This window comes from Falco naumanni, chromosome 10, assembly GCF_017639655.2.
Source record: "Falco naumanni isolate bFalNau1 chromosome 10, bFalNau1.pat, whole genome shotgun sequence".
Taxonomy (NCBI): domain Eukaryota; kingdom Metazoa; phylum Chordata; class Aves; order Falconiformes; family Falconidae; genus Falco; species Falco naumanni.
The window spans coordinates 14,655,596-14,677,930 of record NC_054063.1 but is presented as its reverse complement, the minus strand read 5'-3'; the positions used below and the strand labels follow the sequence as shown (position 1 = coordinate 14,677,930).

The 22,335-nt window shown below is 38.3% G+C and overlaps 1 protein-coding gene across 2 annotated transcripts in view; it reads left to right on the top strand.

The window, feature by feature from the left end:
- Positions 1-22,335, top strand: part of LUZP2 (leucine zipper protein 2) — a 317,377-nt gene that overhangs the window by 237,164 nt on the left and 57,878 nt on the right. For both annotated transcript variants that reach the window (XM_040609740.1, XM_040609739.1), the window contains exons 7-8: positions 15,162-15,224; positions 18,531-18,593. In XM_040609740.1, coding sequence (XP_040465674.1) covers positions 15,162-15,224; positions 18,531-18,593 — 126 coding nt within the window. The remainder of the gene's footprint in view (positions 1-15,161; positions 15,225-18,530; positions 18,594-22,335) is intronic.

Genomic DNA, 22,335 nt, shown 5'->3' with positions numbered 1-22,335 from the left:
AGAATTGGAGATCCCCCTTTGGAAAGATGGCTATGTGGGGGTTGGATCCACCCCCATTAAGAAAGAAGCCAAGCTTAGACCTTCTGCAGTGGCAGGGAGATGCTGTAGAGCAGAGCTCGTTTCCCAAGCGTTTGAGGGAGCGCTGGCCGCTGGCAAGGCTGAACCTGCCCAGCCATGGGTTCAAGGAGCAGAGGACAGAGAGAGCAGATGAACAGCACTGATGTTTTTAAAGCATTTACCTGTGTGGTAGCAGCTTTTTCTATGTGCCCTGTTTGCAACTTGGATGTGATACAATATTGAAAAACACGAACCTCAGGAAGACCCGTTTGCTGACACTTGGCTAGCACTGGGTCAGTGTAATTTCAGTTAAGCTACCTGACTTTGCAGCAGCTATTTGGATCCGTATTGAAGAAAATATGGATCTCTTGGGTTTGTGCTTAGTTTGTGTTTTTTCATGTCACTCCAGAATCTCCACCTGATGAGCAAGCAGGTATCTGACACACCTGGCCTTTTGCTTGCTGTGTAAACCTTTTCCTCTTATGGGAGCAATAAATGGTCCTGGGCTGCTCTCCATCTCTTTGGAGAGAAGGTACCTCACATATCTTTTGGCTTCTGTGTGCATGCATGGACTTTCCTAATGTATTTTAGAGATAAATAACATGCATTTCTCATTTATTTTGCTTCGCTGCATTTGCTGGTACTTTTTTTGGCTAGCAGACCCCTTTAAGACTGTGAAGCCTTTCATATTAAAGCAATGCCACTGCAGTGTCCTCCACCGTTCCAGCTGCAGTTGCCAGTTCCCAGAGTGGAAATCTGAGGCTGTCATAATTTTTGTGCAGCTGCGTGAAACTTTCAGTGTTAGTCAATTCAAGGCTCTACACAGGAATGATGGACCTGGTATATAGTCGTCTTAAATTACCAGACAGGCAGATTAATTTCTTCCCCTCTCCTCCCTTTGGTCATGCAGTTTTGTTTTCTAGATAGCTTTGTCATCACTTATCGTGTCAGCCTGTACTGAACATGGCTGGCCAGCACAGCTAACTGATGTCTGAGGGCAGGGGATGTGTTCAACTCATGACTGACATTGCACGTACTGATGCAGTATATGCAATGCTTTTATTTTGGGATGTGCTATATTTTAGTCCCAGCCAGATGAGGTTTTAAAAGCATTCGTGATAGTTCTCCGGATGCATAAACTTTCTTCAGGTTTTTCAGATCTATCAGCATGTAGTGTTTTCCCATCTTATTTTTGAATCTAGACAGAATCTGGATAAAGTGCAACTAGGCATTAATTCTGATGTAATTTTATGCATCACCTACCACATTCAGCAAAATATTTTGCATTATGATAACCTCAAGAAAGAACATAAACATTCCTTATGCACGTTCATAGTCCTCTGAATATTTTAGTGGCATAGATGTTAAGATGGGAGAAGTAAAGAACTATTTCTTTCTTATTTGGCAGATTTTGTTCTATTTTTAGTAGGAAAGGTCTTGTGAAGGTTTAGTTGAATCAATATCAAAATATTTGTCATTATGATTAATATGCTTATATTCTATCCAGCAAAATATCAAAGATCATAAATCTAGAAAATGCCAAGCCTCTGTTTCTCATAAAGTAAGTTTCCAGTCCTAAAAAGACCTTGTCAATATACATAGACTGCTCTTAAGCTACAGAAAACGCAGCCAAACAGACGTAAATACCATTTATCAAACTATTGAGTTAAATACAATTTTGAGTGATAATGTATTGACAGATGATACTGATTTTTTTTTCAATTGATAAAGAAAACCAAACTTATAGAAAAGTTCCATCTGCAAACCACTCTCCTGTGCTTAAAAGAGAGCAGTCTTTAGCCCAGAAGGTAAGAGCACAGCATCATCTTAATGGCTGTATTGTTTACTGAGGAATGCTTTGTGTGTTACATGTTTTAAACTGGGCTGCTATTCAAGGAGAGATGTAAAATCATGCAGTACCTCTCTAATTTCTTCTGAGAAGTCTTTAAATACATCACTAACATAGCTTTCAAAGCCAGACCTTGAAAGCAATGCCTTTTCCTTGCAAACTGATGCAGAAGGAATGATTCCTTCGTCCTGCTGTATAGACACTGCCTGCTGTCGGGAGGTGAATGCTCAATAAATGCTTCAGTTTCCACTGACGTGCATGTTCTGCTGTCTGTTGCTAGGTCTTGCCATGCCTTCCAAATGGGTTCTGCTTGGATAGCTGAAGCAAGGGGCAGGGGGAATGAATAGCCTAGGGGCATATCTAGACTCCTTTGCAGGGTCACCATGAGCAGGCGCATGTGTGGACCATGACTGGCAGAGAAAGTATCTGGGAAAGTTCAGCAGTCCACTTGACTAAGTGGTCACTTCCATCCTGGTTGTTTTTTTTCTGGTTTTGAAATTATAGTTTGGAAGCAACATGTGATTTATCTGACCTGTACAGCATAACCATATAATTCCAAGATTGCAGATGCAGCTTCAGATTATTCATGGCTGTGTGTGTTTTCTATTCAAAACCACATTTTGTCTTGATGTGACACATCTGTGATGTGTTCACATCTGTCAGATGACTAACATGTGGTCTGTAGTTAAGGTAGGCAAAGCTTCCCCCATCTAACCTCTCCTTCTGTGTGTGTACAGAGTTGAAATCATGCAGTTTATGATTGATATATCACAAGCTTGCTTTCTTCCAGTTCACCATTTGTCTTTATTACACCATTTGCTCTGTAACTACACACATTCCTCTTACAAAATGCATCGTGTACATTTACACTTGACATGCCACCAAAGTAAAGCTAGTCTAGTAGACTGGCTGAAACAATTTATTTTTATTTTGGAAAAATCCCTAAAAATTCAAGCTTTTTGTTTTACCAAGACTCGCCAAAGATGATCAAAAGACAGTTAAACTAGATGAGAATGAATTATAGTCTGCCCTTTCTCCTCTGCTTTGGGAAAGTGAAAGTATGGCAAAGAAAGGCAAGGTGATGGTTTAGGTGTGTTAATTGGACATGCAGCATTGTGAAATAGCTGGAATCATGGCTGAGGGTCTGACATAGAATGCTAATAATACCTTGAACTGAATGGATTATGATCTAGTTTAGTAAAACAGACTTTGGTATCAAGCAGTCTGAAACTTGGTTTGTTGCTGAAACAATATGGAACAAAATGTGACATTAATCAGGAATTATAGAACATTTTTTTTTGACATTTAAATACAGTAAATGGCCCCAGTATTTTGAGGCAAATTATTTTTTGCAGCCTGCACATCAACGCAGCTGTTTGGAGAACATTATCAATAACAGATGACATTTGCAGTGTGCACAAAAGCAGGATGCCGGGAGATAACAGTAAAGACTAACGGTCTGGTGAGAGGAAAATATTGTTTTGAATACTGCCTTTCTTATCGGTGTATATCAGAAGATAGAGCAAAGTACTAATAATGCTTTTTTTCTGGAAAAGGAAGCACATGCTTTTCTTTTGTAGGCAGGGTTCACTGCCAAATTTTGGAGGTATGTCTGCCAAATGTTTTAGCCTGTTGGGCAGAGATTCAGAGTGGAAAACATGTATGCTCTGGTACTTTAAATATCTGGGGCTTTGGTCTTTTTAAAATAATTCAGAATTGTGGTCTGTGTAATTTCACAGTTACGTAGTACAGCCTCTGTCATTTGATTATATATTGTCTTAGGTAAATGATCAACCAATTCCCTTTGTCCTTTGCTGAACATCAATACTGAAACAAGTCATCGACGTGAAAAGCTGTGGTAGTTTACCTGCAGAGAAATATGTTTTGTGGAAATAATTTCAAAGAATTTAGCATTATCAAATAAAATGCTTCTGAAATTGACTGAGAAAAATTTATTTTGTAATAGTAAATTGATACCATTTCAGGGCATGACCCCAAGTCTCACTGAAATCCTGCCTTGACTTTGAGACATTTACTCAAGTCCATACTAATGGCAGCATTAAAGAAAAGGAGATATTACTGTCAGAAATAGGCATTGATTAGCAGATGACCCAGGGAGCACCTTCTATTCCAGATGTTCTTAGAGGCAGGATGTCCCATGTCCTTTTGATTGATTAGGCTGTCTTGTAAGTACTAAGAAATGTTGTTTTCAGGGTTTTTTTATGATGGTCTTTAGTTTTCCCCTGAAATATTTTTTATTGGTGTTTACTTTTTTTCTGAAACTTTTTAGTTTATAGATATAAGTTAATTACTCTTAGAAACCAAAAAAGTTTAAGCTGTACTCATTGCTTCTTTTAATGTTTCTGTAAGAACATTTAGGAACCCAGTGTGAAGTGTCTGTAGTTTATGTTGATGCGTTGAGCATAAATAGGGGGAAACACTTTGACTAACATGGAAAAGGAGTCAAATCTAAATCAGGATGTATTCTTTTCCTCCTCCCTTCCCAAGAGGAGGGATCCAGGCACAAAAAGATAAGTTTGCCATCATGAGTTGGCCAATAATTCCTGAAGAAATAGGTAATGGCTCAAAAAATGTCAGTCAGGTCCTCTGAATTAGATCCTACTCTTGACTTCTCTTTGTCTAGCTGAATGTCTTATAAGAAATAATTAAAGATTAATGATGATTAGATTTGAGTTCTGTGCCTATAGAAAAAAAAAAAATACCCCTAACTGCCCATGCAAACTGTCCTGTGCCTTCGTTTGTTTTAAGGGAGCTATTTATGGATTTATTCCACGCCACTCATAGATGGTACAGTCTCCCTGTTAATGCAGCCAGGGCATTTCAAGGCTGAAGACATCTCATGTCCTGCCAGCTTCACACACGGGCAGAGCTTGTGTTACTGCCTGACATAGTAGGACAGTGGATGGTGTTGAAGGTTATGCACCTGATGTTTTGCAGGTACACAGATGTGGCTTACGGTTTTGCTACACGTATATTGACTGGTAAATTGCTACCGTGAGTTGCTTATCGAGGTCTCAGAGAATGTGAATTCATTTCTGCCTCACCTGTTTCAAAGATGGGGCCAGCACTGCTTTGCCTCCTGATACGAGCTCTACCCTTACAGACGTCTCACCTTGCAAACCTTGTAGCACTGGTGACAGTGCCTGCATAGAACTGGTGAATTAAAAGTAATATTTCAGAAAATACTGAAATATCCTAACATGAAAATTGTTAAACTTCTGGAAATCACTTTGTATCCTATAACTGGGGGTAGTACATACCAAGACAGAGGCAAGAAGAAGGTATTGCCTAGTAGCTATGATGTAGGTACTTATCACTCAGTATATTGAACGAGCACAGCACGGTGGAAATATGATCAGTATGTGATCAATGCAGTAAAACTGCTTGATCTGATTTGTGCGTGTGTGTGTGTATAATCTAATTTCTGATTGAATGATATTGTAGTAGCTTCTTCAAAATAGCTGATGTATTTTTTAGATGTCTGTAGATTGTACTTGTAAAACTACTTTTAAAGATCAAATATATTGGCCAAAAAGTTTTGTAACAACAAATACTCAGTGCGCTGCTCCTGAGAAAATTCAGGAGACAGAGTCTATTAATATTAAAGCGAACTTGAGTGAGATGACTCCACAGAGAGCAGCATAAATGTATTCCTTAGTCATCTCCTGCCCTTCTTCTTTTGTAACTGTGCCATTTATGTTTTAAGACAGATGTTGACAATTCTGGATCTAAAATTTGATTAATGCTGCATTTCATCCCCTGCTGCTGGTACAGTGGAAAAACTGAAGTTGCAGAACAGAATGTAACCGGTATGACCCTTCACTCTTCTAGTGGTAGAGGAACTTGTTTTTTTCAAAGTCAGAAATGCATTTTATATTTAGATTATTTTTTTTACATGCTCGGTCACATTCAGAATGCTCTTTTCATTTCTGTCGCCTTCCTTTAATAGAGCTCTCAGTAAAGTATTTTTCTTTTTCCTTCTTTTATTTTTTTTTTTCCTAAAGCCTAACATGCATCTTGCAGCAGCAGCAGCTTCTTTTCACCATTCTGTTCACAAATGTCGAACAAATGAAAAGCAGGAGCTTCGGGCTAACATCTACCTAACTAGGTGTTCAACTTTATTGATCCCACAAACCATCCCCAGGGCAGTCAGCCACCTCTACCACGGGGAAAGAGCAAAGAATTGTCACGTTTCTTCTCTAAGTAATCTGTGTGGCATGGGCAATTACCCTTCGTTTCAGACACAAATTCTGTAACATGGGATTCCGTGTTTATTATGCTGCTCTTTTTAAGTAAAATATCTGACACAGAAAAAAATGGAAATGAAATTTGTTTTCCCCTAAGTCCTGTTGAAATGACCTGAAGGGTGTCATTGAAAATTAAATCAATCTGATAAATATTTCTGTGTATCATTTGTCCATCATGAGCTATCTTTACTCACAGATAAGGAAAATAAATGCCTTGCAATCAAAAAGAAAAACACCCTGGAAAAAAAGAATTTCAGCCTTAGTCCAGTACAGTGTTTTGTTGCTGTAGCATAAAAAGTCACTGTTTCAGAGTGAGAGATTGAGACATTTCCCCACTGAGCTATTTCAAATAGACATAGAAAATATCGTACGTATCAACATGTGATATTGCATCCTAACTTTGTAAACAGTAACAGTAATCCATGAATGTGCTTCTTTTTCTAATTTTTTTTCCTGTTCTGTGTATACATATTCACAGACTCTGACAGAAGATTAATATTCAGATATGTGCTTGAAAGTTCAGGTGCAAGTGTGAAAAGTTGCCAAATTTCAGGTATTCCAGGTAAAAAGAAAAGTATTGGTTTAAGGAAGAGTGAAGCAAGTTCCCAGATACTAGAGAAGTATCGGTGTACTATAATCTTCCTTTTACAGTGCAGATCTGTTCCCAGTGTTTGTTGGGGGTTTTTGTGTGTGTTTTTTTTTTTTTGTTGTTGTTGTTTTTGTTTTTAATATTTTATTGATACTTGAAGGTAATAGCAGGGAGAGACAAGCTTACAGGTCCTAGTGAAGGCTCTCGACTCCACCTGTGAAGCAGAAGGAATAAGGCTGTCTCCCAAATGACTGTCCTCCAGGAATGAACTGTGGCATTTGGCATTAGCAGTGGTTCCAAGTGATTCCAGTTGTGTGGACTGGGAAGGAAATAAATCTCCCCGTAGGTGAGAGCTGGAGAGCAAAACCCGCGTGACTTGGAGAGACACAATTCAAAATACAGGATGCAAAGGGATGAAAAACAACACTCCCCTCCATCTTTAAATGTAGTGCAAATAGGAGTTTAAAGATAGCAACAATTAATAAAATTAATATCTTTGATCAGAGTTTTAAAGAGCTTTTCAGCCACTTCTTTTTTTTTACCTGCAGAAGAGCTAGTCCCGGAGGCTGCCAGATAGCTGGTGACTCGTTAACTATTTTGGGAACTTCAATCTAGAGCACAAGTATTTCTAATAATAATCATGAATGATTGAGCCCTAAAGTGACTTGATTCCTTAGATTTCATCACACATTTTAAATACATGGCTGCTGCAGAAAATTAGCATCTTAATTCATTCTGTAAAAATGTTCAAGTTATAAAACACAGCAATGGTTCTCTAATCCGGCTCAGAATGTGGATGGCTTGTCAGTGACTAACAAGGGCAGAAGACATCTGAAGTCCAAATGCCTTTGAAGAGCAATTAAACACATCATCCTGGGCAGGGGACAGTACTGTCACACTAGTCGGCTACTCCTGTGCTTACGTGTGTTCTGCATGAAGTCTCTGACACAAAGAGAGCTACATAGCTCTGGATGACTGAGGTCTGGTCTGCAACTAGTTATCTAGGCAATTGAGTGATGCAAATACTAATACGGATGGCAACTAGACTGTGAACTAAACCTTCCTATTAACCTGTTAAATATTAAACATTTTCAGTGCAAGCTATCAATGATTTGTGCTTTAGAGACACAAATCCTACTTAAGCTGTTAATTTTTGTAGGGATGAGTTTTATGGAGGAGCCAGTGTTCAGACTTTTTTTGTGTGGAAACATTAAAAAATTAAAATACGTTTTGAAGAATGTGAGAAAAGAACATGTACATGAGGAAGGCTAGATGAAAGGTGAGTTACTCTATATTTGCATTGCAATACTGTTATCAACAGATAAAATGCATTTCTTTAGCTATAGAAAGACTTCCAGCTGCCTCTGAGCTGCTTTGAGTGGTAGGCAGGCTCACAGCCACCCACATCTGTTCTGCAGTTGGGATGGAGCCAAATCTTAACATGCTACACTTTTTTTTTTTTTTTTTGTATTATACTTCCAAGTTTCTTTGCATGATCAGGTGGGAATGTGACTAAACATTTACTGTCTCTAATGGGTCCATTCCAACATTGTGTGATGTGTTACCTTGTCATGACTTTAAATCTATCTATATGTGTGTGTGTATTTATCTTTTCACATTTACATTTAGAGAAGGAGACAGAGACTGAAAAAAAACACCTCCAAATACTCAAAATGTATACTTTTATCTTTATTATTTCTTTAATTATTCTCTCCTATTTCCTTACTCTGGTTTATTTAACATAACGCTGCCATTGCAATAGCAACAGTTTTACGATGCAGTAAAACTGTGGTTGTGGCCATGGCTGAGAGGTCCCTTCAGACAGTCTCATGCTGCTTCATTAGTGCAAACAAACAAAATTTCCTTGATGGAGAGATCTAGAGGTGATGCACAGCAACAGTAGAAGCCGCACATAACAAACTTCATGTAAGGCAGGACTTGAATAGCAGTGTGGTGCATGTGGAAGCAGGTGACTGAAGTTACTGATGGTGTCATTTGGCGAAGGTTAGATAGCTGATAAAGTACAGGGAGAGGGCAGTGGCCTTGCATTTCAGTTGTGCACAGTGGGATCATATGGGGCACAACTTCAGGACATACTGTGCCTCACACATAAAGAATTGTTTATTTGCCAAAGCGGAGATTTTCATATAAAGTTAGGCTGTCGCTGTGCATAATTGTCATATGTACAAAGATGAAGGGATAACAACAAGACTTTTTTCTCAAGAGGAAGCTCTATGTTCCTAGATACATTTCTGATGCTGCCCTTCCTTTTCCCTACCTCCCCAGAGCACAAATTATTTCAGATGAAAGTTTGAAAGAAGTTATGGACACAGCACTTCTCCACTAAACAACAGAAGTCTTGCCCAGTTCATGAAAAGGCTGGGTCGTGGCTTCCCCTGTGTGCCTGGGGATTCGTGGAAACAGTGCTCTGAATAGCTGGACCTGTGTCCTGTGGAACCCAACCAAAACTCTTGCTACAAAGCTTAAATAGAAGATTTTCGTGAGATGTTATCAGCTCCTTCAGCTCAGCTGGACTACCTCAAATTCAGGGAGAAAAATAGCAGCCTCCGGTATTAGAAAGGATAGATATCAGGAGGAAAAGAAATCTGCCTGTTTGGGGAAGCTTGCTCTTGCATGCCTTTACCTGCACCGTAAATAAAAATAAATAAATAAATAAATAAATAATTATATAAAAAAAATCAGAACATCAAAATTCCAAACATGTTTAAGCATAAAACAGCAGCAACATGATGCATTTGCTGGGGTTACCTATTCAGCTGTCAGCTTCTGGGTGCTGTGTTGTGCCTCCTATATACGGCACAGGCAGAGGTGGCAGAGGGCATGTCTGGGCACAGGAGGCTAAAGCCTGACCATGGTGAAAGCAGGCTATTCCCAGGAATTCAGAGCTAGGAGGACAGTGGTGTTTTCTGAATTTAGATCCAGGCAGATCTGGAAAGTACACAGTTGATATGTGCAGCGACAGTACTAAACCGCACCGATGGGGCAGGGTCCTTCACCTGCTGGCACGTCTGACTGCAGAAAAACCATGAGGAAGGGAGACTTGGACATCCTCAAGAATATCAAGGCAAACTCTTCTTAACAAAAGTCACAGTGTCTTCACTGACTGTAAAGGTAACATAGAAATGCAGTTCTTAAGGTTTAGCTGGTAAAGCTCACCGAGGTAAATTGAATTTCCTGCACTCGGCTGTCCCAGACAGGTGAAGGGCTGAGCCAGCCCTGCTGGGCTTAAAGCAGTTGCACTGTTCCATGCTATACGAGCCATTTTTCATCATTGTGAAATACAAAGCTAATACCCAAAGCCAAATGGGTACCAGTACATTGTGATATCAGCTAAGGCAGGATATTTGATTTTGGTCTATTGCTGTCTTCTGGTTTCCCTCCCAAGGGTGCTGTGAGCTGCTCTGGTTTAACAGGAGGGTGTGGATGGTGCATCTTGGCAATGCACCCTGACCCTCCTGCTGAGCAGAGTCCAAGGGATTTTGTTGTTCTTGGGTTTGTTTGGGGGTTTTATTGTTGGGTTTTTGTTTGTTCTTTTTTTATTATTTTTTTTAAAGGATGCCTGTAAGAGAGAAATGTTCCAATGATGAGCAGCGGCTCAGCATGGTTTGATTTGGGCTATTCATCAAGAGGAGGCAGAGCCAAATTTGTCTTGTATACAACAAACAACCGCTGTCAGACCTCAGATAAAATGTCTGAATTGAAGCTGATTGCTGGGAATAATTTTCTGAAAGAGAAAATTATTTTCTTTCCTTGAACATGTTTTTGTCCTCGTGCTTTCAAAGGCTAGCAGACAAGCTAAACTGTTTTGTACTGATGATGTCTACATTGTATAGTTTGTTCATCCTGGGTTGAGGTCCTGACGCTGTTCTGAGATAATGCTGGTGTTTCAAATTATGAAACACAAATACAAAAGTATTAAAGCACTCATCTGTGTGGTCAGAGGCCAAGGTAACCTAACTTCAAGAAATGACAGTTGAAAATTTGTGCATTTTACATCAGTGGCGTAATTTTACCCTTCTGTTAGTAAAATATACAATACCTCAGAAAAATGGTAATCCCCATAACTTTATATTTACAATAATAATAAACAGCTTTAAACTGGACCCAGGTGTAGATTGTCACATTTAACAATGCCTTATAAAATGTGACTCTTGCCCCATGAGGTGTTTATTGTGTATGCTAAATGAGGAAAGGGATGTTATGAAAAATACAATATTTAGCTATGTAATTAATGATTTTAATAAAATGAGTTTGCAGAAAAGGAACTAAAACTGCAGCTGTAGCAGTGCTGCTATTGAGCTTTCAATAATATAGTTCGTGGTTTTCTTTTTAAGTCTTTGTCCAAGTTATCTAATAGGGAGATGAGAATTCAAGAAGAAAAGTTTACTAAAACCGCCTGTGTCACACCTTTCAGCCATCATGCATTGATATCGTAGGGAGAAAGAGATAAGAGAGTGAACGACACCTGAATTTTATTGAGCTAGAAGTTAGTAAAACTCTTTAACAGAATGAAAACAAAAGACCACTGGTGTCATGGTTATTGTTTTCCAAGAATGCTAACACAGTTGTATCTCTCTGAATTTTATTTCCCTCTCTTCCCTTTCTCTGGAGAAGTGATGTGCTCAGTTTGTCGTGGTAGGGATTATTGCTTTTGTAATAACATGGGTGCATCTCTTCAGATGTTTTGCCATTACTTTGGCTGGCTGCTGCCCTTTGATTCAGGAGAAGAGCCAACAGAACTGAAGGGATTGTTTTCCAAAGTCAGGACCAGAAAAGAATATGTACCTCTCCAGCCAACGAGCAAGGGTGGTCGTTTTTTTTTCTGTGCAGGTCCCAAAGGCACGCAGGCAAAGCAGCTATGATGCTACAGCTTCTTTTCTGTGTCTTTATATCAGTGGGAAATCTTTAGGCAACCTAAATACAGGGTTATGGTCAATGTTCATGTAATGAATTCAGCTTCGATTAAGCCTAGTCTCATATATTGAAAATAATACCAGAACCCAAACAAAACATGTGAGTGTTATGTCGGCATAAGAGGAAAGGGGGAAAAAAAGTGCCCAGGGACTGACTGACAAATTTATTTAGGAATGAGGCAGAAAGTTTTTTATTTTCAGTACGGAAGCTCTGTGCAGAATATGTTAACAAATCTGACAAGTTGTCACTGAGACTTCTCACGTTTTTGCAGGATGCAGAATAGATGCGGTACTCGCATTTCTTGAGCGTAGGTGGAAGGACAGTAGGACTCAACTGCATGGGAAGAGACAGCAGGATTCTTGGGCGTGTGGCAACCACTGACAGCAGTTTTCTGCAGCTGAATTTAGGGATGCACTGATAGTACTGGTGCAAATGAGCTAAAAGGTTTTAATTGTCTTAACAATACGATTACATACAAACATTCCAGCTAATAGTTCGTGCTATAAGCTTTCTAAGATGTTAACATGCATTAAAACACCTACTTATTTTTAATGTAATGGTATCCTTTCTCTAAATCTAAAAGGCCATGTCCAATTAAAATATTTTTTCACTATAATTTTAAAAGAGGCTATTAAAGACCTGTTTACAGATACTTAATTCATTCCTTAAATTTTTAAGGGTTTTTAAACTTCAAATGTCCAAGACTTTTTGCATTAAAGTACTTGATAACAAATGAAATATCTGAAGTAAAAACTATGTAGAATTCTGGTTAGTTTATCTTCTTTGTTGTTGTTCTTTGAAGAATATTTAATAGGAGAAGCAGCAGCATAATCTTGAATGCTTATCTAATACTTAGAAGTCAACTTCTGTCCTGACTTAATGAGCATTTGTAACCTAAAAATGTCATTGATTAATTAATCTGATTTTGAATAGCCCCTCTCTAGCAAATTTACAGAATATGTACCTGATCAGACTTTTCATTTTGCAACATTTAATTTAGAATCCTGATCAAACCAGGCTTTGTCATAGTTAATGTGTTTTTTCTGGTGTACTTCACATTCTGCTATAGAAAATTACTACTATTAATCAGGATGCAAAGCTTTTTTTGACACTGACATGTGATTTGTGAAGTAACATAACATCACTGAAACTGCAAGCAAGAGGTTGTCATCCACCTCTGACAAGCTCCTACTTACCATATCTCAATAGTTGTAAGCTTTAATGCTTGCTCTCATTTTTAGAAAAAAATAAACTGCAGATTAAATCACAGCTATTTTGCATGCATTCTGGTAACCCTGGTTTTTGTTTTGTTGCTAATAGACTGGATGATGAGACAGGCTAGCTAAATCTCCAAAATGGAGTCCATCTCCTAACTTAAAATATTTTCATCAAATTTTGTTTTTGAACAAATTCTTTTCACTATATTCTTTTGCCAGGCTACTTTAACACAAAATGTGGAAATTGTCATGACCATCTAATCCAATGTGTGTCCTGTCGAGGTGGTAGGCATCCAGTCCTTCATGTTCTGCGTTACTGCAGGGTCTTCTCAAAACAGCCCGTGTAGAAATTAATTGTGAGGTATTAATGTATTACTAGAAGTATTTTTTATAGTAGCTTCTGCTTGGTAAAAGGAAGATAAATGAGTAAAAATGTAAGGATTACAACTCGTTCTTACTTCAGTTCTGCAGTATGGGTAGGGTCTGTTACCTAAAAGAACCACTGCCAGGCTGTAATGAGACTGAAGGGATAATGAAGCTAGTTAGTCAAGGCAAAGTGATGACTTGACTTCCTGGGTTAATTAAGTGCAATTCCTGAATGAAGCAGTGCCTTTGGCCAATCTGTTTGGCCATCACCCCAAGAGGTGATGGTGATCTTTTATGTGAAACCTACCACATCTACTGTGGGACCACAGTACAACAGAGCTCTTTAGATGTACCTAGCCCTGGCGAGCAACAGATACGTTGGGTGTGTTTCATCTCTTTGGTCTCTATTTGGCTTATCTTTGTTCATCTTGTTCATCACTGCTACCCAGTTCCCTTTGTGCAGAGCCAACTGTCTTATTCTCTATTTCTACACAGGTGTTGCTCTGTGGTGAGCTACAATGTCATTTTCAAATAAAGAACAAAACCTAATTGGCTGTGAGACTAAGCAGAGCAACTCTCTCTCCACAAACCTGGCCCTTTGCAAATCAAATTTTGCGAGGGAGAATCTAGGTTGTCTCATGCAAAGTAAGATCCCGGATCCTTTCTGTTGCGTTACAGAACCGTGGGCACCTGTGTCAAACAGCTGGAAAAGATTTATTGTCTCTGCAGCAGTGTGTGTTGGTGCACAGCAGATAGAAACAGCAAATGTGTGAAACGATGGTGTATCTTCTCCTTATTTTGGAACTGTGCAAATAAGGTTTTATATGGAATTTTCCTTTCTTTGCATTTGCATCTTTAATAAGAAAAGCTTTTTCAAGAAAAACTCCAAGCTTATATTCCTGGAAATCAAGCTTCCAGTGTTTCAGTGGGATGGGACCTGAATTGGAACCGGATGGAATTAGCATTTTTTCTCGAATGCAGCTTGTTCATGTGCATAATATTCAAGAAAGCTATTGCTGTTCAGGAACAAATAGACATTCCTGGAATGTGGTGGGCTGAGTTTCTGTATGTTGTTTTACAGTTATTGGCACAGAAGTAGTTGGTTATGGTGGTTTTAATTTCTCTTTAGTGTAAGCATGTTGTGTCAAGCACTTGAAGATCGGTTTTTTGAATATTTGCGTTTCTGAACAGTTTTGAAAGATGTCCACACTGCAGAGAAGTCTTCACCCTTGACTGTCAGTTATGGGGTGGTAGGAGTGAGGAGTGTAGAAAGAACTAGCACACTATTGAAAATTCTTGTTATCAAGGTTTATTATTTGCCCTGAAAATGAGAAGGAATACATTTAAAACACCTACATGAAAAAGCGTATTGAGTTGGCACAATGTTATCAGATAGCTAACCTTCTACAGTTTTTAATTACTTGTAGTTTTAAATTTTGATATTTAACAAAAAGGCCCCATGAATTTGATCATCAAGGTTGAACAATAAGATCTTGGCCCTGTTACTCAGTTGTCATAATGATTTATTGAAAATGATGTTGAGCTATGCTGTTGACACCAGGTAAGGATTAGAGGGTTTTTTCTTTGTTTTTTTACCTCAGCATATCCAATCTAGATTTCAAGTATTTTGGAAGGTTCCTCATGTATGGTCCTGTTTGTGTGAAAACAAGTTTTAATGTCAAGTCATACCCTTTTAGAATTCTGTAAGAGAGAATATTGTGCCATGATGCATCTATCTTGTTTTCTTATCTGTGTCTTTGCTGGTAACTGGAAGGTTTTATCCATGTATAAAATAAAACCAATACCATCAAATAGTTAAAGGGTCCCTTAATATTTCAGTAACTCTCAGGAATAAAACTTTTTTTTTTCCCCCTTCTCAGAACAAAAGCCTCAAAAACAAGCTCTTGTCAGGAAACAAGCTTTGTGGTATTCATGCAGAAGAGGTAAGTGAGGTTCCTATGTATTCAAAATGTAACATATACAAAAGAAGCTTGCATCAAAGTCTTTTTACTGAGGTTCTGGTATAGATTATATATTATGTGTGTATGGTGAGTGTTCCTAAAGTGCTCCCATCTTAACTCATTTCTGTGACTTCACTAGAAGTGGTGGAATATTAGGCATATTAGAAAGCAAGCTGCAAACTCGAGCTTTAGATCAACAAAGTTTGGGCATGCTTATGAAAAGTATATATAGCTCTGTAGATAGATATATATTGTACATCTATAACATAAATAAAACTGATTTCTTTTCCATGTTTTCCATGCCTAGACTAAGAGGAATAGCTAAATGCCTGTTTTGAAATTAACTTATAGAGACAAAAAAGATTTATTGGTATGGATTCCTGGAATGTTTTAGTACTTCAAGGAGAAACCAGTCACTTTATGAAACAAGAGGGAAAGAAATCTCCCCTCTACTGAAGAGCTAACAGTTGATAATACAAAAGCCCTATTTTTTTGCAAATGCATAAATGTACAAGTAACTGTTAATGTGAGCAGTTCCTTTAGCTGTTTAAGTTTTCATGAAAGAGGATATTACTGTATATGAATCTGATTTACTCTTTTACGTTACTTCAGTCATGTTTTTTGCATACATCATTTCTGTGAAAGTTGTTGCAACTTGCCAGAGTGAAATAGAAGCATACTACTTTTCTTCTTGACTAAAATTTTCATAATCATGGTTGAAGGTGTTTTCTTCATTAAAGACTGTAGCTTTTAACTTAAAAGTCAAAACTTAGGATGAGGTCAAAACAGCGATTTCTGTTCATATTAGCTATTTAGCCTAACTGAAGATCTGCAACCACAGTTTATGAGAAATCCTCAATGACAGGAAATAATAGGGTTCTGTGGGGTATTTTTTTTTCTAGCTTGTCAAAATCTGTTATCTTCCATACCATCACTGTTGCTTTCAAACATGCCACAGTATATGAATGCAAATAGATTTCCTTCCCGTTCCTGCTTAAAAAAATCCAGTGTGAGCAACATAGCTTTCTGTTAGCCACTCTTTTTCAAATTTGTTTTTCCTAGCTGTGTAACATTTTTAATGTTTGGAAATTAGCTTGAAGATCTTTTCCCTCATTATGTCTTCTTTAATATTTGCGACGTAAATTTCATTAAATCTAAGGGCAAAGCCTAAGATTAAATTGAATTTATTGTAGTGTGACAAGCCTGGCTGTCAGAGAATTTCAGAAAACCGAACCTAAGGTAACTAACACTCAAGGCAGCAGACTGTGAGTGTATTTTAAACCTTAAGGATCTCTGACTCTATGAATCATCCTGAGAAATCTGTGGCTTCTAAGTGGGTTAGTGCCATTAGAACAAGCAAAGATGCTACAGGATCATCCCTTTTTGCTTGTTCTACCAGTTAGGTAGTGTCAGTCAGAGAAACACAGCGTGTTTCCTGTTCTTTAATTAAGTACTATACTCACTAAGCATAACTAATGTTTGAAATTGGTATCCTTTCAATTATTAGATCAAATACACTTCATAGATAGAATTGCCTACCAGGAAGCTCCTGCTTTCTCAGGCTGCACACAAACAAGTTTCGTGAGCACTGTGATTCCTTGTCCAGTTGCGGAAATGGGAGCATGCTTGTCATCCTGCACAGCTTACATGGCTGGGTTTTCTCCAAGAATTCAGAGCCCCGGCAAGAGGAAGGCAGGGTGCTGCAAACCTTGGGCTTCCCAGGGCACGGAAAAGGGCATGTGCCAGGGGAATATTCCCCTATGCTGTGGTTTTGAGATCACTGTCATCCTATGTCTAACAACGATCTTACTCATCTGACTGCACTGAAAGGTGTCAGTTTTATAAGTCCTCTCCCTAGAAGCACAGAAAAACCACAAAACAACCAAATTTTATCATAAAGTATTACAGGTCATATACGTGCTTTTGGGTCACTTAGATGTTGAATACCTTTGGCTCTAGATCTCTTATTTTCATCATAGGTTTGTGATTTAGTGTATGAGTGCCTCAGTTCTAACTCTTAGATTCCTTTATAGCCATTTTGGATACCTTGTATGTCAGAGAGACTGTGTTTTCTTAAGCAGGACTCCCAGAACAATTAAAGGTGGTCAAGATTTTCTCATTGTTCTTTAGTCACTGTGAAATATATTCCATGGCTCTACGAATTGCATTGTCCAGATCAGAGGACAGTGCTATTGGCACTTTCTGCTGTGTAGATGAAATCAAAGCAGATATAGCTGCAGAAGAAAGAATTGAACTGATCTTGGCTATTTGTTTCAGATGTTATAGAATTCACTAACCGATTTGGTCTGACTTCTTAAATATTTAAAGCAGCTTCTTAAATTTTATCTTGTGATTCATTCATTGTTCCCGCAAGTCTGCCACTGAATTTGACTGCACCAATTGGAAACATCAAATCTTTCTAGAAGCTGCAATTTATGAAAGCTATACTGCCATCTGTAATATGTTACATTTATGGATAAGCTGCTACAGTAAATGTGGGATAGACTTCTAATCCATTCCAAAGAGTTCTAAACATTTGGCATTAACTAATGCAAGAAAACTTATTGACTAACAGTTGAAACTGTGGATTTTATTAAAAAGAAATTATTATTTTGACAGGATTCTTTGATAAAGGGTGAAATAATGCTCGTAGGATAGTCGGGTGCAGTATGAAAGAAAAACCAACTATCTCAGAACATTTTTATTATATTTTGTTTAAATAAATAAAAGAATGTATAGACAATTATTTAAAATTATTTTAAGGACATATCTAACAATATTTAAAATATCATCCTAAGGTGATACAAATCAGTGTAACTATGCCTGTTTTAGAGGACATGGTCACAAACTGAGAACCTGGTTCATGTGGATACCACCTGCGAGTGCCTGGTCATTGCAAAGAAGAACTTGTGCGATGCTGTGGAATCTTTTTCCCTTTAAGAAAAAAAAAAAAAGGTTGTTTACTTTAAAGGTGATGCCTTCAGTTATGTTTCGTGGAAAGTATTAGTAACATCTCGTGTCTAAAATATGCAGGCCAAATGGCTATGCGCAATAGTGCTAACTCAGGTGTGTGCTCTAGGTGTGTGCCAGGTTACAATTTCCTTGATGCTTTTTCCTGGTGTAGACATGATGCCCTGGAAAAGCAATTTACATTGATTTTGGTTATTTTTCTGAGTTTAAAACTGACCTAGTTTTTATTGTTATCTGAACTTGCTATGGGTTTTTTTCTGATCTTGACAGTAAATATTTAAAATAAGAACACCCTGATTTTATTATCTTCACTTTCAGTCAAAAAAGATCCAAGCCCAGCTGAAAGAGCTTCGCTATGGGAAAAAGGACCTGATTTTTAAGGTAAATTATATTTCACTACAGTTAGCTAAAGTATTATGGTTAATATAGCATTGAAGTAATCTAAGAGTATGATAGCTGCCTTGATTACTGTACTTCTAAGGAATCATTTCCTTCTCACCATACCAAAAGGAGCTTAAAGCACCAAAGACAGGCATTACACCATAATGCAATTTCAAAAATATCATCCATTTTCGTTTATCTCTCTCTATCTCTCTCTCTTTTTTTCTCCGCAAACCACTATACCAGGGATACTGCTTTTTATTAAATTGCTTTCTGAGGCATGGAAGAGAAGATTCAAAGCCTAAAAAGTTGTCTGGTGTCTTTGTTTTTAAATAGACAAAAGCAGTGGCAAGTATTTTGTTTATGAATATCTGTATTTACATGTTTACATAAAACAATGTTCTAGTTTGCTGCTGGTGAGCAAAAACTATTGCCCTATTCCATAGATTCTGTAACATGTTTTTCATCGTTCTAACTGAACAGTAGAATATTTTACAGATGGTTCTTGGTTATTCTTCGGTTAGCAGTTCTCCATGGCAATATCAATTATTAACACTTATAGCAATACTTGCTTTGTGATAAGGTTGAGTAATGGAACATTCCTTAGGTCCCTGGATCCAAATTCCTGCTATAGGCAGAGACATTTACCAAACTGAAATCTCTAAAAAAAAAAATGAAATGTCTGTGGTTTATACAATCCAAATGAATAGCCTGTCTAGCTAGCATGTTTGAACAAAACAAAAAAGAAAGGGCAGTGGAAGGACAAAAGATACAAACATTTTGCTGAAGGGCATCAAGTCCTTGTTAACACGGGAGATGTTAATGTTAATCCCTGTTAAAGAAGGAGAGAGATTCAGGGTACCTGACTGGAGGCTGCTAATTGAGTTGTGTGGGGTTTTTTCCTGGCATAAAGGTTGAAGATAAGTAGTCATCTTCAAAGTGACTAGAGCTAGAATTACACAGAAAGTAATTTATATTTATCTCAATATGAGGTCCAAATTGCCTTCTGGAAGTATTTAAGTCTCTACTGTCTCTCTATTGTCTCTCTATTGTATATGTAGTACTGTAAAAAGGAAATAACACAGGGCATTTAAAATATAGTACTGTAAAAAGGAAATAACACAGGGCATTTAAAATACACAGTGTGATTTGTGTGGGTTTGGGTTTTCCTTTTTTTTTTTTTTGTACTTCCGTTCCCCCCATACACAGGTCGATTCCAAATTTTTTCAGGAACATTTATTACTGACCATCATAAGGCCCAAAACAGGGGAACTACATTTAGAGATAAAAAATAGGCATGGTATACATTTAGGCAGTTAAATTTTAATACCAGCTAGCGTTAACAAAACCAATGTGGTTGGGTTTTTTTTAAATTCCGTTTAGATATAATTCAGAGAAAATGGTTATATCTTCTAATCTCCCCTTGGTGTGAAAGCATGTTTTCCTTGGCTGAAGCAAAAGGGTTGTTCAAGTACTACGATCTACTTGTTTTGATTATGCTAATATGCAGCGATCCCTGAAACGGACCTGAATTATGCTGGGATGTGTAGCAATGCCTAGCAAGGGAACGCTTCCCGAGTGCTGCTCACCCAAAACCAGCTTACAGAAGGGAAGGCAGGCATGAGCATGAAGAAGTGGATAAATGGGGGAGGCAGTCTGGCCAGTCACCGGCACACACAAAATGAAATCCCCCTTCACCCCATCCTTTCGTAACCTGTGACAGTGCAGCAGTTGCGGTGCGACGTGAAAATCAGTGTCTGGGTGGAGGGGAGGCAGGGACCTGTGTTACAAGGGGGAAAATGTGTCCTGTGCAAATGTGAACAAATTGAGTCTCACCTGCCCGGGCACGGCTGTCTGCACTGCGGGCTCCACTGCCGAGCCTGGCAGAGCTGTTCCGTACTGCTGGGGGGGGTCTGGCAAACATCTCCTAAAGATCACGTCTACATTTGACAGCACGATTTATGCCTTAAACTCTTCAATCTACTTTGAACAGACATAGTTCTGGATTTTGAAGGAATACTGGGGCTACCAGCTTGCATGTAGGTGCCAGGTTACATAGGGTGAATTCTGCTCTGAATGCACTAACTAGCAAAAGAGGGAAAAGTTAACTGCCTTTTAGGGAGTAATTAAAAATGCTTTGACAACTTTAGATGGATGGTGTCAATGAATTGTGAAATGCATTCTGAAGTCCTGTGCACTGAGAACTGACTGTGCAAATACTGAAATATTTCTTGACCCTGTGCAATTCTGTATGAAACTGCCTGCCTGATTTGTCAATTTGATATATCCTTTTAGTGCAGCCAGAAATATTTTTGTCGGGTTTATTTGTGGATCTTTTTCCTGACTAAGGAAATGTGATTTATGATGAAAAGGGAACAGCAAGCTTATGCTGTTCTCCCAAATGATTGTTTGAGATGCGGGAAAGAGTGGATCCCGTGTGCTGTTTGGTGTGTGTTTCAGGTCTAAAGGCAGTCACAGCGAGCAGAGCAGGAGCCATTCAGTGCAAAGGTGCAAAGCTTTTTTAATGTCTGTCTGATCAGAGAGGGTCTGCTAGGTCTGGGCAAGAACAGGTGGCATGTCATTTCTAGCTCCTTGGATACTAGAAACTGAACAGATTTCGTGTTACCATTGCTGTTGAGGCTGTTCTGTGAAGCTGCAATTCTTTCTGATAAAAGATTAAAGCAGTGGATGGATAGTCCTGTGCCAGCACAGACACGAGTGGTGTGCGTGGCAAGCTCCTGGCTCCCAGTTGCTGTCATGTTACTGGACTTGTACCAGTTCGCCCACGCTCCCACCCCATTAAAACTCACATTTTCTATGTGTCTTATGAGGACTTCAGGGAATTCTGTTCCCTGCATAGCTCTAAACGTTGGAAGCTTCTCCTAGCAGAGCAGCAGAAGGACGGACCTTCAGGCTGCTAGATTTCGAAAGGGCATGAGGGCATGCTTCAGTTTGTGTGTCTTAAACTTCCTTTCTGTAGTGGAATTAGTTGCACATATGTATGTGAAGTAAGTATGGAGGGATTGTTTGCTTTTTATTTTGCACAATCAACATCAAGAAACTAGTTCTTAAATTCTGGTAACTTACTGTGAATGACTGTGCTGACTACACTTCTGGGGATTCAATGAGCGGGAGACAGCTTTCTCCTTTAGTAGTCCAGTGAACTGTTAAATTTATATCTACTTTTACCATTGTGTAACAGTAACATAACAAGTGGTAGTAAATATAAAATGAGTTCATCATATATGGCATGTATTTACTCTTAGATTTTCAAAGTGTTTTGTAATCTAGCTGATTAATTATGTGGCATGTGTGTATGTATATTTATATTTTTCTCTCTCTCCATGATATAATGCCATATGACAGATACACAGTGAAAGTCACAGAAAATGTGACTCACTCAAGGTCATAGAAATAGTCAGTATATCTACTGAGATAAGAATTTGAGCTCCTGTCTCTATGTCAGAGTTCAGTCCCTTAAACCATGCAGCGTGGTATCCTTATAGTTGACAAAAGTTGAAATTTGCTTTCTGATATAATGAGAAAAATAAAGGATGATTAATACAAATTTTCAGTCGTGCTTCTTAATTTTATAGCTGCATTTGTAAGTAGGTACTTACTAATTCTGAATGATTCCACTCTTATTTGCAATAATTTAATTATGGTCCTAAACCCCTGATTCAGTGGAGTACTCCTAAGTTTAAATGCTTTGCTAAATGGAGGTCTGCATTTGTTTCAGGCA